The 13,866-nt window shown below is 42.3% G+C and overlaps 1 protein-coding gene across 31 annotated transcripts in view; it reads left to right on the forward strand.

Moving 5' to 3' along the window:
- Positions 1 to 559: 559 nt before the first annotated feature.
- LOC135212462 (dual specificity mitogen-activated protein kinase kinase 4-like) overlaps positions 560 to 13,866 on the forward strand; it is an 81,494-nt gene continuing 68,187 nt past the window's right edge. For 11 of the 31 annotated variants that reach the window (XM_064245903.1, XM_064245904.1, XM_064245897.1 and 8 more), the window contains exon 1: positions 563 to 871. In XM_064245903.1, the coding sequence (XP_064101973.1) occupies positions 805 to 871 (67 nt within the window). In that variant the 5' untranslated portion in view covers positions 563 to 804. Of the gene's footprint in view, positions 872 to 13,866 lie in introns of all 31 variants that reach the window. The other 20 variants (XM_064245874.1, XM_064245875.1, XM_064245876.1 and 17 more) reach the window with 4 other exon arrangements.

The raw sequence follows: 13,866 nt of genomic DNA on the forward strand, positions 1-13,866 counted from the left end.
TCCCTTCTTTTCTACGATCCTAATCCACTGAGGATATAATTGTAAGCGAATTTTCCGTCTCCTCCACAAATTTCACAACTCCGTGTTTGGCTTAAGCAATACGAGAATGTGAGCAAAGTTACTGGCATTTCTTTAAACATTTTTCAAACATAAATAGAATTTATCTCGAGGCATTCAGGCAAACATTCTTTTAATATAAGCTACCGTCTTTTTGAGAGGGGAAACCCTCCGCCCCCCTTGATTAATGTGTGTACGCTTCAGTACGTTAAAACCAGAACAAAATATATTAGTTCAGTATCCCACAAGAAGAACGATTTGTTATTGCTGCAAAACATGACTTCAATTTGGATGCGTTTCCTGTAAAATAAGCGTTTAATGGCTTGTGGCATGAGAATTTTTCGTTTTTTATAAAAAAAATTAGCAAAATATCATAATAAAAAAGTAATATAAAGGGATTTAGGATAGCTTTGGTGACATTTTAAAGACAGAATTTACTCTGAATCTAACAGTAAGTCAAGACATGAGGAAGAGAACACTTCATCCCAGGCTGGTCAAGTTTCATTCAGATATTCGCTTCCTGATGGCTATTGACAACTAAAGGAAGACGATGATGATGTTTTGTGGCGATAGGAAATGCAAATGAGTGTCGTCCTTCGGCGTGATTTGTGCGACGCCCTCGAGTGAAATGGATGTTAGTGGCGGGGTCAATGTGCAATAGTAGGAGTGGATAGCGCGTGCAGGAGGAGGACGTGAGAGGAGAAGGAGGCCTGTGTTAGGGGGGGGGAGAGTTGCAGGAAGTGTACCATGGCAGATCAACAACATCCACCTCCGAGTAGACCTGGATCCTTAAATATGCCTGCAGCAATCCCAGGTGAGCGTTGGCGACGGTTATATGGGCAGTTAAGCATCACTAAGGGTATTTTAATGTCTTGAGCGTGGTGGGCATCTAAAAAAAAGTCAAGGTTGTAGTAATCAAGTAGCTAGGTACTACGAGGCCTAGGGTGTAGGGAAGGTGTACCTCAAGGAGGTCATATACTTATCCTGGCTACTGTCAGGAGGTCCTTACGGGGGACAAGCTGCCCAGTTGGGTTGGACAGTATTCTGGGAGAGGTCATGCATGGGCAGGAGGTCATAGGGACATGATAGGCTATCTACCTAGAACCCTTTAGTACTACAGGTAGAGTTAGGACAGTATCGTAAGTGAGGTTTCAGGGCATGATATCTACATAGCTAAAACCCATTACAGGTACTTAGGACAATATCCTAAGTGAGGTCATGCAGGGGCAAGAGGTCATAAGGTCATGATAACCACACAAAACCCGTTACTACAGGTAGGGTAAAACACTGCATGGCCTGGATCAACTCAACGACGATCATAGCATGCCACCCTCCGAAAAAGTACTTATAACATGTCCTGACACCGGAGATGGGCATCAGTCGCGACTTCTTGTTGGTGAGAAACGGAGCTAAAAGACCTTTACTCTCCTTTCGACGTAGGCTAAGTATTTTGTCCAGAGTTAGAAATTAAGGCCAAATTTTAAGATTTAAACAGAGGGTAGTGAAAAGGGTGGGTAGATCTAGGGTACCTATCCGTGGCGGCCCAGACTATGGCAGTTGCGGTTTTTCTATGCAGTTTTACCTACTGAACAAGAATTTTAAGTAATATTTATTCAGACGACTGTAATTAACCCCCAGAGGCCAGTCCTAAAGGTAATACTTCAGAAGCACTCCACACTGGATATTAAAATAAATAATCACCTACATGGAAAGAGCATGTGAAAAGCAATATAAAAAGTATAGTCATTATATGAGAGATTGAATGGGGTGGAATTAATTGACCTTGATAAGTTTTTACCTCAAATTTTTCCTAAGTCGGGAGAGGTGTTTCCTCTATGGTGATGTTTACTTTTAATGAGCCCTCTAACTTACTTTCTTACGCAAACAAAAGCAGTTCCAGTTACTCATTATTGGCTGAGAGGTGTGACATCGTTATGATGTCATGGATTTCATAACCAATTACAAACGACTTTAGTCGAAAACTAAGTTTCACTAGCATTTCAGTGGAGTAATAAAGTTACCTGTCCAGTGTCCACTGGTATTCTTGTTTGACTGAATACTTGAATAATAAAGCAAAAACCGGCATTTTGTCTTCCTGTAGCTATGGCAGAGGCAGTGGCTGGCCCTTCTGACATTAATTTTCACAGAGACCTTCGATTTCCTACCAATTGTTTGCAGTGCAATGTGGGTTACGGTGAATTTTATCATTATTTGTCTAGTGGTGGTAAAGAAGTTGTGATTGAATATGCTCAAAGACATAATTTAATTCTAAAGCAAAAAAACTGCGAGTGTTGTGGAGCTATTTGTCGGATCGACTACAATAGGAATGCCTTTAGGTGTGATCCGCCACGGTAAGTAGCCTTACTGTAACCCTTGTGGCTAGCGCGCGCAGCGTAACATTACCTCTTGCCAGTACATGCTGCGCATGCCAAGAATCTTTGAATATGCGGATAAGGCGCGAAGCGCCGTTCCGCCACGGCCTTACTGACAGCACACACCAATCGATCGTCGCGGATATGTAGTCGCTCCCTACTTTGTTTGTTGTTGTTTTGGTATCACCGCCATAGTGGTTTTGGTGTTCTTCCGCCGATTTCGGTCGGCGGTCGAGTGGGTCCGCGAATCTGTAGGTGCTCCCAATTGTTATTGCTGCAAAGCACTCCTTTCTGGTATTTCCCCACCCAAAACCCCCAATTCCCAACTGGGGGCCCCCAAGCTTGTTGGGTGGAAAAGGGGGTTAAAATAACATTTCCTCAAGAAAACAAGATGAGATTCACTGAAAAAAACACCATTAAATGAAAGATTGTTAATTGTCTTTTAGAAACTGGTGATGCGGCTTGCTTCTGAAGAATTACCGCCGTGTTTAGTACTGGCCGTTGGGGGTTAATTACAGTCGTCTGAATAAATAGGAAAACGTCAATTGCCATAGTCTAGGCCACCGAGGATTGCTTCTGTAGAAATACCAAAGGGTGTCCACGGCGGTGGAAATCTCACCAAAACACTTTCGAAATTTTTACTTAAGCTTCAATATTTTAGAAGATTGACGCCATCTCGATGTTTACGGAGTCGCTTGTGTCAACAAACTTCCCATTTCCTGTGATAAATCCGCACACCACTTGTACCCACAGACGCTGGGGCACTTTCATCACAAAAATCAGAACACGGTCCCTAACCGTGACGTTTTTAAGTAAACAGCTGTTTTGGTAGAAGTAGACGACGAAGCGTGCACTAGATAATTTTTTTAATAAATAGTAAAACAGTAGTAAAACATCAATATTTTACATATTTATGATGATTAATATGAAAATATGCGTTATTGAAAAAGTAACTCGATTCTGACTCAAATTTAAGTAATTATTTTTTTGAATTAGAACGTTCGTTTAAGTCCTGTATTATGACGTTACGACATCTTGACTTTCATACCTATTGTAAATAATTGCTACACTCAACTTTCTTGCAGAACAGTTTACCTGTTATTCATGCAGATTGTTATTAGCTATTCATGTAATTGTTATTTTCGTAATGCTCATATATATATATCTTTATTATTTACTTTTTGGTTATATGAAGATGTTTTACTGCCGGATTACCGCCGTAGTGTGACGCAATCGCTTTCGGTCCCTGGGCCTCTTGTCTGTTTTTGCACCATAAGAAATTATGGGGCCGAATTTGCAATGACCAGAAAGTCGTTAAAAGAGGAAAGTTAGCATTGAGGGGCATATGTTTTGATTGAGAAAAATACAAATTTATACAATAGCTAGCGTGTAAAAAATACTTGATTACAAAAAACTTGATTGACAACTAAGCAGCATACCTACTATGGGTTTCAGAGACAGTGCAAGCACGTTTTTGGGCAATGTTTCTGTAACGAACACTCGTATCAGAACGAGATTTTGCTATAGTAGTGCATTACACCCAGTGCCGTAATTTATAAGGGTATTGTGAATCACTAATCGTAAAGAATAATGACACTTGTCCTTGTACCAAGAGACAAAAACTCCATTATCCAGAAATGGATAGGAACACGCGTAAAAAGCTCCACCTACCCTCTCCCCCCACCTCCACTGCCACCCCTGTCCTTCTTCCTTCTTTCACCTTCCTTTCTCTCTCTCTCTCTCTCTTGCCAATTGGTGTGTTCACCCTCCAAAAAGTGGAAATTGGTGAAATTAGGCAATGTATTGGAAGTATATATACATAAATATTAAAGCAATTTTATCATTATTGCATTACTATGACAACTAGAATTCATGGAAACAGTTTATAATATTGCATCGGCGTATGTGTGAAGCTCCACTAGTGTGGCAATGATGATTTTGCCATTCTTAGCATGCAAACATTAAAGGTTACATTTATTTCTGGCATACAGTTATTTAAAAAAAATCAAAATACTAATATAGACTTAAATCTATGAAAAGTGCTAGAAAAAAAAAAAAATTATAATCCACCTATCCTTAGTCTGCTCCGCTATGGTTTTCGGCAGCCAGATGTACGACAAGGTTAGAAACATGTGATTGTATCTACAGTGGGCCCCCCGTTCCCTGTATTCACGTTCTCCGGATTCGCGGACTCACACATTCGCGGATTTATCTCGGGAACGTTTCCCCGCATTATTCGCGGAAAATTCGCGCATTCGCTGTATTTTTCTAAGAGAAATATCCACAAATTCCTGGGTTTTTTTTATCAATTTCATCATAAAATGCACTTTTTGTGATAAAATTATTAAAAAAACCAAGTATGAACATTTTTAGTGGTTTTTCTTGAGTTTTAACTAACAAACTAGGCTGTTTTAGTGTTTTTATAGGGGTTCCAAACATTAGCGGGTTCTAACTATTCACGGGGGGGTCTGGTACGCATCCCCCGCGAATACAGGGGGACCACGTACTTTAGAAATATGTATCTGTAATTTTTCGGGGTAATTTGGTTGCAAAAAAGGGATAATAGACGTGAATTGAATTAAAATTTTTAAATAACAAAGTAAAGTTGAACTAAATAACGAGTAAAGTAAACAATTTAGGGAATAAAACTTTGCAGTGTCATCGTCTGCTGTTCGTAACTGTGTTTGTGGAGTGCGCGCTTAGGAACCAGGAACAGCAACTTGGTTAAAGTGCAATGTGGAGTGAATTGAGACCAAAATGTGTATAATAACAATCAAATAAGCACTGTGGAGTTTCAGTTGTGATGGCAGTGAGGATGAAACCACCGATTACAAGGTAAAAAATGAATTCAGTTCAAACCATGACCCCGGGAATAACAAGTTTCATACTTTCACTAATATAGGCAACAAAATGTTGTTTTATTGTGCTGATTACAACTGCAGTCTTGAGTAAGATCAATAAACGTTACATAAATACGCTAACATTGTTCAAATGAGTGCTGGGAAGGCTGGGAAAGATGGTATCCATCCGTGAACAGACCCGTCCATCCACACGATAGCCGCCATATTGAATTTCAAAACTGCCTTTAAAACATATTTTACGAAGAGCATCACATGCTTCGTTTAGTTCGTATGGGGCTTTCATATATCACATTATGTTGACAAAACTTCAGTCTTTTGATTGGTATGCTTAGAGTTGTAATTGTATTCTTATTTCACCAATTAAATATCGAGTGAATAAGACCCGTCCAGCTTGATGATGGTGGATCGTCCGTGATTTTTTACCCTAATTAGGACAGTATCGTAAGTGAGGTAATGTGGGGCAAAACCCATTACAGCCAGTAATCCTAAGTGAGGTCATGCATGGGCAAGAGGTCATAGGGACATGATATCTACATAAAACCCATTACAGGTTTTAGGACAGTATCCTAAGTGAGGTCATACAGGGACAGGAGGTCATAGGGACATGATAGGCTATCTACCTAGAACCCATTACTACAGATAGTTAGGACAGTATCCTAAATGAGGTCATACAGGGGCAAGAGGTCATAGGGACATGATATCTACCTAGAACCCATTACTACAGATAGTTAGGACAGTATCCTAAGTGAGGTTATGCAGGGGTAGGAGGTAACCCGGGCAATGTTCTTTAGAGCTATGGTGCACTACGACATCAGAATTCAACTTAATATTAAAACACATCCAATCAACCAGCCAAAATAGCTCGGTTATTGATGGTTTGTTAGAATAGTATACTAAATAGGGTAAATGACATCTTTAGGCAGGCGGTGCATTCATTAACAGTAATCACGACCTAGGCAAGGTGTGCTTTTGAATCAGGGAAATAGTATCTTGGTGTCACTTGCTTAATTCCCTGAACCATGCACAAACTGAATTTTTGTACATGGAATTTACCCAGCAGATATATACTTAGCTATAGACTCCGTCTTCCCCGACAGAAATTCGAATTTCGCGGCACACGCTGCAGGTAGGTCAGGTGATCTACCGCCCCTGCCGCTGGGTGGCAGGAATAGGAACGATTACCGTTCTAGAATCAGATTTTCTCTGTCGCGGTAGTGTCAACATACGTTGTTGCTACCTCCTGACTTGATTTTCGTTTTTTCATCGCCATCGACCTTCTGGGCTGTCTTTGGCAGGGAAGTACTGGGTCTTTGGTTTGGCATACGCTTTTATTAACTTTTTAATGAATTTGGCTTCAAAATTTTGAAGAATACATTACGTGAAACTACCGAATTTTTCGGTAGACACTCATATATTTTGCAATAAGGGAAATATTGATTTTTTTTTTTCACTAATACGTGTATAAGTGTTAGAACTTGATGAAGGAAATATAAGATCTAACTTCCTACTTTAGGAAGTCAGAAAGCATATAACTATAATGCCTTTCCTTTTAAAGAAGCGTTTAAGAGCTCTCGTACTAATGAGCAGTTAGAGTATTGACAATTCTAGTAGTTTGTTGCATCCTCATCACCTTCTTACTCCACAGAATCTACAAATTCATATGTGCAAATTTGAAGATAAATGGATGGAGCTCAAAAGGCGAGCTCTAAAAAGGTAAGAAGTGAATATAGTGTTCCCAGTGCAGTGGAGGGTGCGTCTGTCGGCTCCGTAGCGCTTCCAGGCTTAGACCTCTTCCAAACTCCCAGACCCAGTGGAGGAGGAAAGTCGACAGCCGCAGGAAGGTTAGGGAGAACCCCCACCGGTCAGGTGTCCCCTCGGCAGGTTCTGTAGAACGTCCCAGACTGCCAAGGATAGCCATTGATAAGGCATCCTTAAAAAAGTGCGTCTCTTCATCTTACATCCGAAAAGACGAAGAATGTATGTTTGGAGTTTCGATGATCTAGCGCGTTCTCTGAAAACTAAGAGAAGACTGAGCAAGAGCCAGCCGCTGCCAGGAAGCCGCGTTCCAGCAAGCTAGCGTGAGCTACGTTCCAATAGCCAGCAGCGAGGCGCGTTCCAGCTAACAGACTAGCGCGAGTCGCGTTCCTACAACCAAACGTGAGCCGCGTTCTAGAAAATTTTTCTTGGCGCAAGGCGCCTTCAAAGAGACGAAGCGCCAGCCTGGCGCAAATTGCGCCAGAAAAACAGACGGCTAGAGCAAGGAGCCTTATAGTAGAGTGGCAATCAGAACGATCCTTCCATTGAACGTTTCCGGGCAAGAGGCTCTTTCTAAAAGGGGTCTATAACTGATTCACTTAGGGTGGATTCTCGGATGAGCCTTATTCTTGCGGGACGTTTGTTTGGTGGCCGCTGATTGGGTGGTACCGGGAGGTAGGCAGCTCCCAGCCAATCAGCGGCCGCCAAACTAGCGTCTCGTGGGCATGGGGATCAACCAGGAATCTACCTTAAGTGAACCAGTTATAGTAGGCGCTCGGAACTATCAGGGCGCACGGGACCTTCCTCGCAAGTGGAACGTTCCAGGAGCGAGTCTCCTTTCTAGCGTGCGGAACATTCCAGGCGCGCGGAACATTCCAGGCGCTAGGTGCAAGGAGCCAGGCGCCAGAATATTCCTAATCTTCTTATGAGAGAGAGGTCAGTCGCGAGGCTCCTCTTTGAGTTTTCAACTTGAGCAACTTTCCCCTGGCAAAGGTGCAAGATGTCGCACAGGCGGCCGTCGCTTTTGCCAGAAGGATTCTGATACTAAGAGAAGCCATTTTTTTCATTATTCAGAGGACTCTTTCCTTCATTCATGCTCTTCCCTCGTTATGAAGAGGCAAGAGCTTTGGGAGTTTTCTTATAAGAATCTCATCGACGTTTGGGTATGATGGCGGATAGGAAATATCTACTTCCTTCCGTAAACCCTACAGATGAACAGGAATTCTGTCTCTTCCACGATTTATGAGGAAATCACGAAGATTTAAAGAGTTCCTGGATTAACTTCCTTCCTTAAGGAGATATATATACTCTTTCTATCATTCTATTAACGAAAAGAACGAAGATAGTTAAAACAATTTTGTTTTTCCTTTCTCTATCTGCCTCGGCAGGGAAAGAAGGTAGTAGAGTATCTGCTGTATGAGAATACGATACGGCAAATCATAAGCACACCGTAGTTACTTCTTGCTGAGCAACTCAATTACCAGTATCCTTCAGGAATTCCTAGGAAAGGACTACGCTTAAAGGGATTGTTAAGACAACACCTACTTAGCTTCTAGATTTATCGAAGTCTTGTTTCGCTTAGATATGCATTATAAGAACTTCCTGAAGTTCGATAATAATTTTATAAGATTCCTTTATTAAATGGAGTAGCTGGCAACTCTGGAAGAGTAAGGCCAGTCGGCTAACGAGACTGCTATCGCTTAGACACCAACGCAGTATCATGTAGGTGTCGGTCATGAGTGGTCGGTTACATGTCTCTCTCCTGCGGGATGGAATGACTAACCGTGTCTCTCCCCTACAATCATGGTTTTAGCCTCGGATTGAGGGGATAGTTAAGCAAACATAAATAAAATATTGTATAATGCTCTCATGCTTACGAAAGCATAGCTTATTAGAGTACATGCTTAGTGAGAAGATGAATGTAGTAGAGAATTCACTTTAAGACTACGGTATGGTCAAGTCTTATGCACATACCGAGGTTAACTACAGAATTCCTAGTATCCTTACAAAGGTTTCCTAGATTAATGCTGTTTACCACAATGTGACAGTATTATAAAGGATTCTAATACGGCAGAGCGCGATATATATAATTCTCTCATCCTTTCGAGAAACGCACACAACCTTTTTAGAATCGGATATTGCTCAAGAGAAGTTGGGTGAGTCGGATGGGAACATTCTCTTAGTGGCAGAAGTTGTTTCCCTGAATGGACTATACTACGTATATAAAAGTTTTTTCCCACTAAGAACGGAATTAACATGTGAAGGATGTCGGGTACCATAAAGGCATAGATGTTATGGCACATAACCTAAAAAGAACTAGAAGGAAGCGCCAGCCTGGCGCAAATTGCGCCAGAAGCACCATCCAAGATATTTTCTCGTTTTAGCGAGTTATTAACCTAAGAGTCCAGTAGCCTCTCGGACAGCAGGCTCGGTAACGGCAAGATTCGTTCCTGATTTAGTTACCCATTTAATCGAAAAGGGGTCGCTTACAAGGAATGATGAAATGATTTATTTTAATCACTTAGGCCAATTCCACGACTCTCTCATATCGCAAAGAGCATCGAGAATCTCTTTTTTCGCCCCTGTTCGCGTTAACAAAAGAGAACCTATTTGGGAACAGACACGGAACGTAACGATCCTTAAGAGGTTCGATGCAAGATTTTGCATGTCCGTGAGAACCTTCTCGATCGAAGATAATAACTGTTAACGTATGTCTAACATTTATTGAAAAGAGTTGTGAGAACCTGCGGAAAGTCTTCTTCATAGATCTCTTTGTAAGGTAGAAGACGAACAGGCTTCCTTTAGACTGCTTCTTTTTCCTCGAACCAAGAGAGGTAGCAATATAAGACATCTTTAAATTTAAAGAAGGGAATAAACTTTAGTCTTTTTTCCCCTAGTTATAAATTCTTAACAGATATTAAGATAAATGGGCGTCAAAGGAAGAGAGGATGTATGCCTCATTTTGGCCTTAGAGAGGTTGGATTCACAGAAGTCACGTTCTTGTCACAGCATGTTTTGTAAGGCTTTTCCAAGAGTATCTGGATATTCTATCAGAATCTATTATAAATATACCTATAAAACCTCTCCACTCTGAGTCTGTCCGCGTGCAGACTGACCAGAAGTGGACATGAATGAGAGGTTTTTTCAAGGTAAATGACAATAGTCATGGCTAAGACATAGAATTGCTGCAGATCGTGCTAGATGGAATGAGGAAACTGTCCTCTTCCAATACCTCTGTGAACCACATAGCGAGGTTTTTTCTTCACTTTCAGAGGGAAGAATCACCTATGTATATATCTGCTATCAAAGAATGCAGTAAAAGGCTATACTCTGTCTCTACAAGCGGAATTAGAGATAATAGAGGATTAAGATCTTCGGGATCTTATACGATACCGCAATACGACAAGAGTAGGATATCATGTACTTCGAATGGGATCTTTTTGTGGCCACAGATTCCGTGTTCCGACAAAATGGAACTGCTCCTCATCAAACTTTTTTGAGGAAGTTTATGAAGGAATTCTTTGTTTCTCTTAGCCCTAAACGACCAAGAAGACAAGTGAATTTTTTGTGCATTGGAATCTCGCATCAGATTCAATGGAGACTCGGCAATGGGTTCTTGCCAGCATAGTATGTCTGGCAAAAGAACTAAATCCCTCTATTCCTGACGCAACGCTTTCAGATAGAAGTTTCGTTGCCCAGGCAGGGGGGTACTTACATTTTCATCTACAGAAGAAGAGATGGTTTAAACGTTTGCCTACAGAGTCTTCAGGGTGCGATGAGGGCCTCAAAATGCTTCCCAGAAGGTATTCAGAAGGATACAATAAGAGCTAGAAATCAGGGTTCCGCCCAATTCAGCTCAGAGTCTCCTTCGACTTCCAGACTCCTTCCCTTCCTTCGGGCAAGGATAGGGAAGATTCTGCAACGAGGAACCTCATCAACATGTAAGAAGAGATCTCGTTAGCAAAAGAAGTGTTCACGAAGGATCCTCCTCGGAGGAAGACTCTTCTCTCTCGTATTGTTAGATATCCTGTCGTCTACTGGGTGTAGCTGACTAAAATCACCTCCCCTTGCCAGGGGCCAAAAGCTCAAAGGGGAAGAATTTCTTCCACCCTTCTCCAGTCTCCTGATAAACTATGTGGTTGTTCAGGACTCTCGGACAATGTAGCGCCAGCCAAGCGCCAAATGCCAATACAGGCGATAAACGCCAGAGGCGGACAGTTCCAAGGAACTCTGTCATGGTCGGATACTGAGAAGGAGCGGGCCTCCAACCTGGCGCAAATGCGCCAGAGGCGAACAAATCGGACAGCTATAAGAGTGTCCGATGTGGACATCGCCAGACAGCCTAGAGAGACTTCCAAGCTCGAAGCTCCAGCAAGTGTGGAGGAGCCAAGCCAGGCGCAAGGCGCCAGCCAGGCTCTATGGAGCCAGCCAGGCTCTAGAAGCCCAGCCAGGCTCCTTCAAGGCTAGGCTCCAGTCAGGATTGAGGATCCATCCAGGCGCAAGGCTCCTTCCAGTAAAGAGAAACCTAAAGCTCTGTCATGTAAGAGGGCTAGTCCCCATTGATATGATACAGGTAAGGCTCTGCCATGTAAGTGGGTCAGCCCCCATTGGCACGATCCGAGAAGGCTCTGTCGTGTAAGCGGGCTAGCCCCCATTGACATGATCCAGAAGGGTTTGTCAGTCATAGGTCCCTACCTCGCTGAAACTCTTGAGGCATGCAGACTCATAGATTGTAATCATGAAGTCTTCTGCCAGGCTCCAGGTGCCTTCCAGGCGCAAGGCACCAGCCAGACGCAAGGCTCCAGCCAGGCGCGAGGCGCTAGCCAGGAAGGAGGAGCCAATCAGGCACCAGCCAGGCGCGAGGCACCGAATTCTTGTTCTTTCCCTAACAATATGTCATAAGGACATATTAGCTGTCACATACGGGAGATGCAACTCTGTGTTGACTTCCCATTATCCGAAGGATGTCAAGATAACCTTCGAGGGATCCTTCTCTCTTGGTTGATACATGTCTGCGGATACATTGCTGGGATAGGGAGCAGATACTGATCCTTAACTAGTGAGTTAAATTTTATTTAACGTCGTGTTTTCTTTGGGTTTTTGAAAGGAGTTTGTAGATAACTCTTTTCAACTTAAGCACTAACCCTCGTGTTAGGATCAGGTGATCGGGATCGGTGTTGTGCTCCTTAATTATGCCACTAGGCATAGGTATATTGTCATGTAAGAGGCTCTGTCGAGTAAATGGATAAGACCCCATCGACAGACCCACAAGAACTCTTAGCCATAGGTCACATCCTCGCTGAGGCTCTTGAGGTGAAGCAGATTCCTAGGCATTAGCCATGGAGTCTTCCGCCTGATCAAGTAGGAACCAAGGTTTTATTTATTTATTACCTACAACGTATGTTGTTTACCTGTCTATTCAGTAAATAGTTGTCTCTTTCCCACCACCAAGGGTGTCAATCAGCTAAGTATATATCTGCTGGGTAAGTTCCATTTGTACAAAAAATGATATTGTTAAGATACAATAAAGTTTTGTACATACTTACCTGGCAGATCTATACGATTGATGGCCCACCCAACCTCCCCTCAGGAGACAGGTGGAAGAGAAAATCTGGTTCTAGAACGGTAATCGTTCCTATTCCTGCCACCCAGCGGCAGGGGCGGTAGATCACCTGACCTACCTGCAGCGTGTGCCGCGGAATTCGAATTTCTGTCGGGGACGACGGAGTCTATAGCTAAGTATATATCTGCCAGGTAAGTATGTACAAAACTTTATTGTATCTTAACAATATCATTTTGTGACCATATTTGTCTTTATGCTTTCCTGACTTGGCTGTCAACTGATTTAAAAAGGAAAAGGTGGTAAATTAGTGCTGTATTGTTCATACGCGAACAAACCTTTGGTCTTAATAATAGGATAATTTCTAGCGCCTAGTTGGATCCGGTTAAAAAGCAGATGAAAGCAAGGAATCTTGTGATATCTAGCAACGCACGCATAGATCAGGTGAAGAGTGGTCAAGGACTACGTACCTACGCCACTGCGTCAGTCTTTTCTTTAACCGCCTGGGCAAGAGTCGTGTTTAACCTCTCTTGGCCTTTACCCGGTTCATTACCCGTTTCGCTTGTGTTTAGTGTGTGACTGGTGGGTAGGCCCCCAGCCGGTCTAGAATGTCTTGTACCTCCCTCCAAGTATGAGTCTATCCTATTGTTAAGACCAAAGGTTTGTTCGCATATGAACAAATGACAAATTTTCGAAGACAATTTGTATTTTTCATAGCTACAAACCAGAGGTCTTAACATTATACTGCCCGCCTCTAGCCACCCCTCTGTTTGTTAAGACATCCTGAGTAGGGAAAGACTGATGCAGTGGTGTAGGTGCATGGTCCTTGACCACTCTTCGCCTGATCTATGCATGCGTTACCAAGAGATATCACAAGCTTCCTTGCTTTCATCTGCTTTTTAACCGGATTCAGCTAGGCGCTAGAAATTATCCTCAGGTTTATAGCTATAAAAAATACAAATTGTCTTAGAAAATTTGTAATTTTTGAATGGTTTCTTCATGTATAGAATATTAATATAGCAAGTGGTTAATAAATATCAAGTCTTTTCAGTAGCTAATAAGAGTTTGTTCCAAATGGATACAGACCACTGCCATTTATGTAGGGGTATTCTAAAACACAAACTGGAAATGGTTGCTGAAGCTTGGTAACAAGGTGGTCAGTTGATGGCGACCTGATTCACTGTGTGATTGAGCGAGTGTTCTCCATTATGTACCTTAAATAACCTTTGTAGCTCCTAGTTGGGCCCATGATGAGTGATAT

This window comes from Macrobrachium nipponense, chromosome 41 (assembly GCF_015104395.2).
Source record: "Macrobrachium nipponense isolate FS-2020 chromosome 41, ASM1510439v2, whole genome shotgun sequence".
In the NCBI taxonomy this organism is placed as follows: Eukaryota; Metazoa; Arthropoda; class Malacostraca; order Decapoda; family Palaemonidae; genus Macrobrachium; species Macrobrachium nipponense.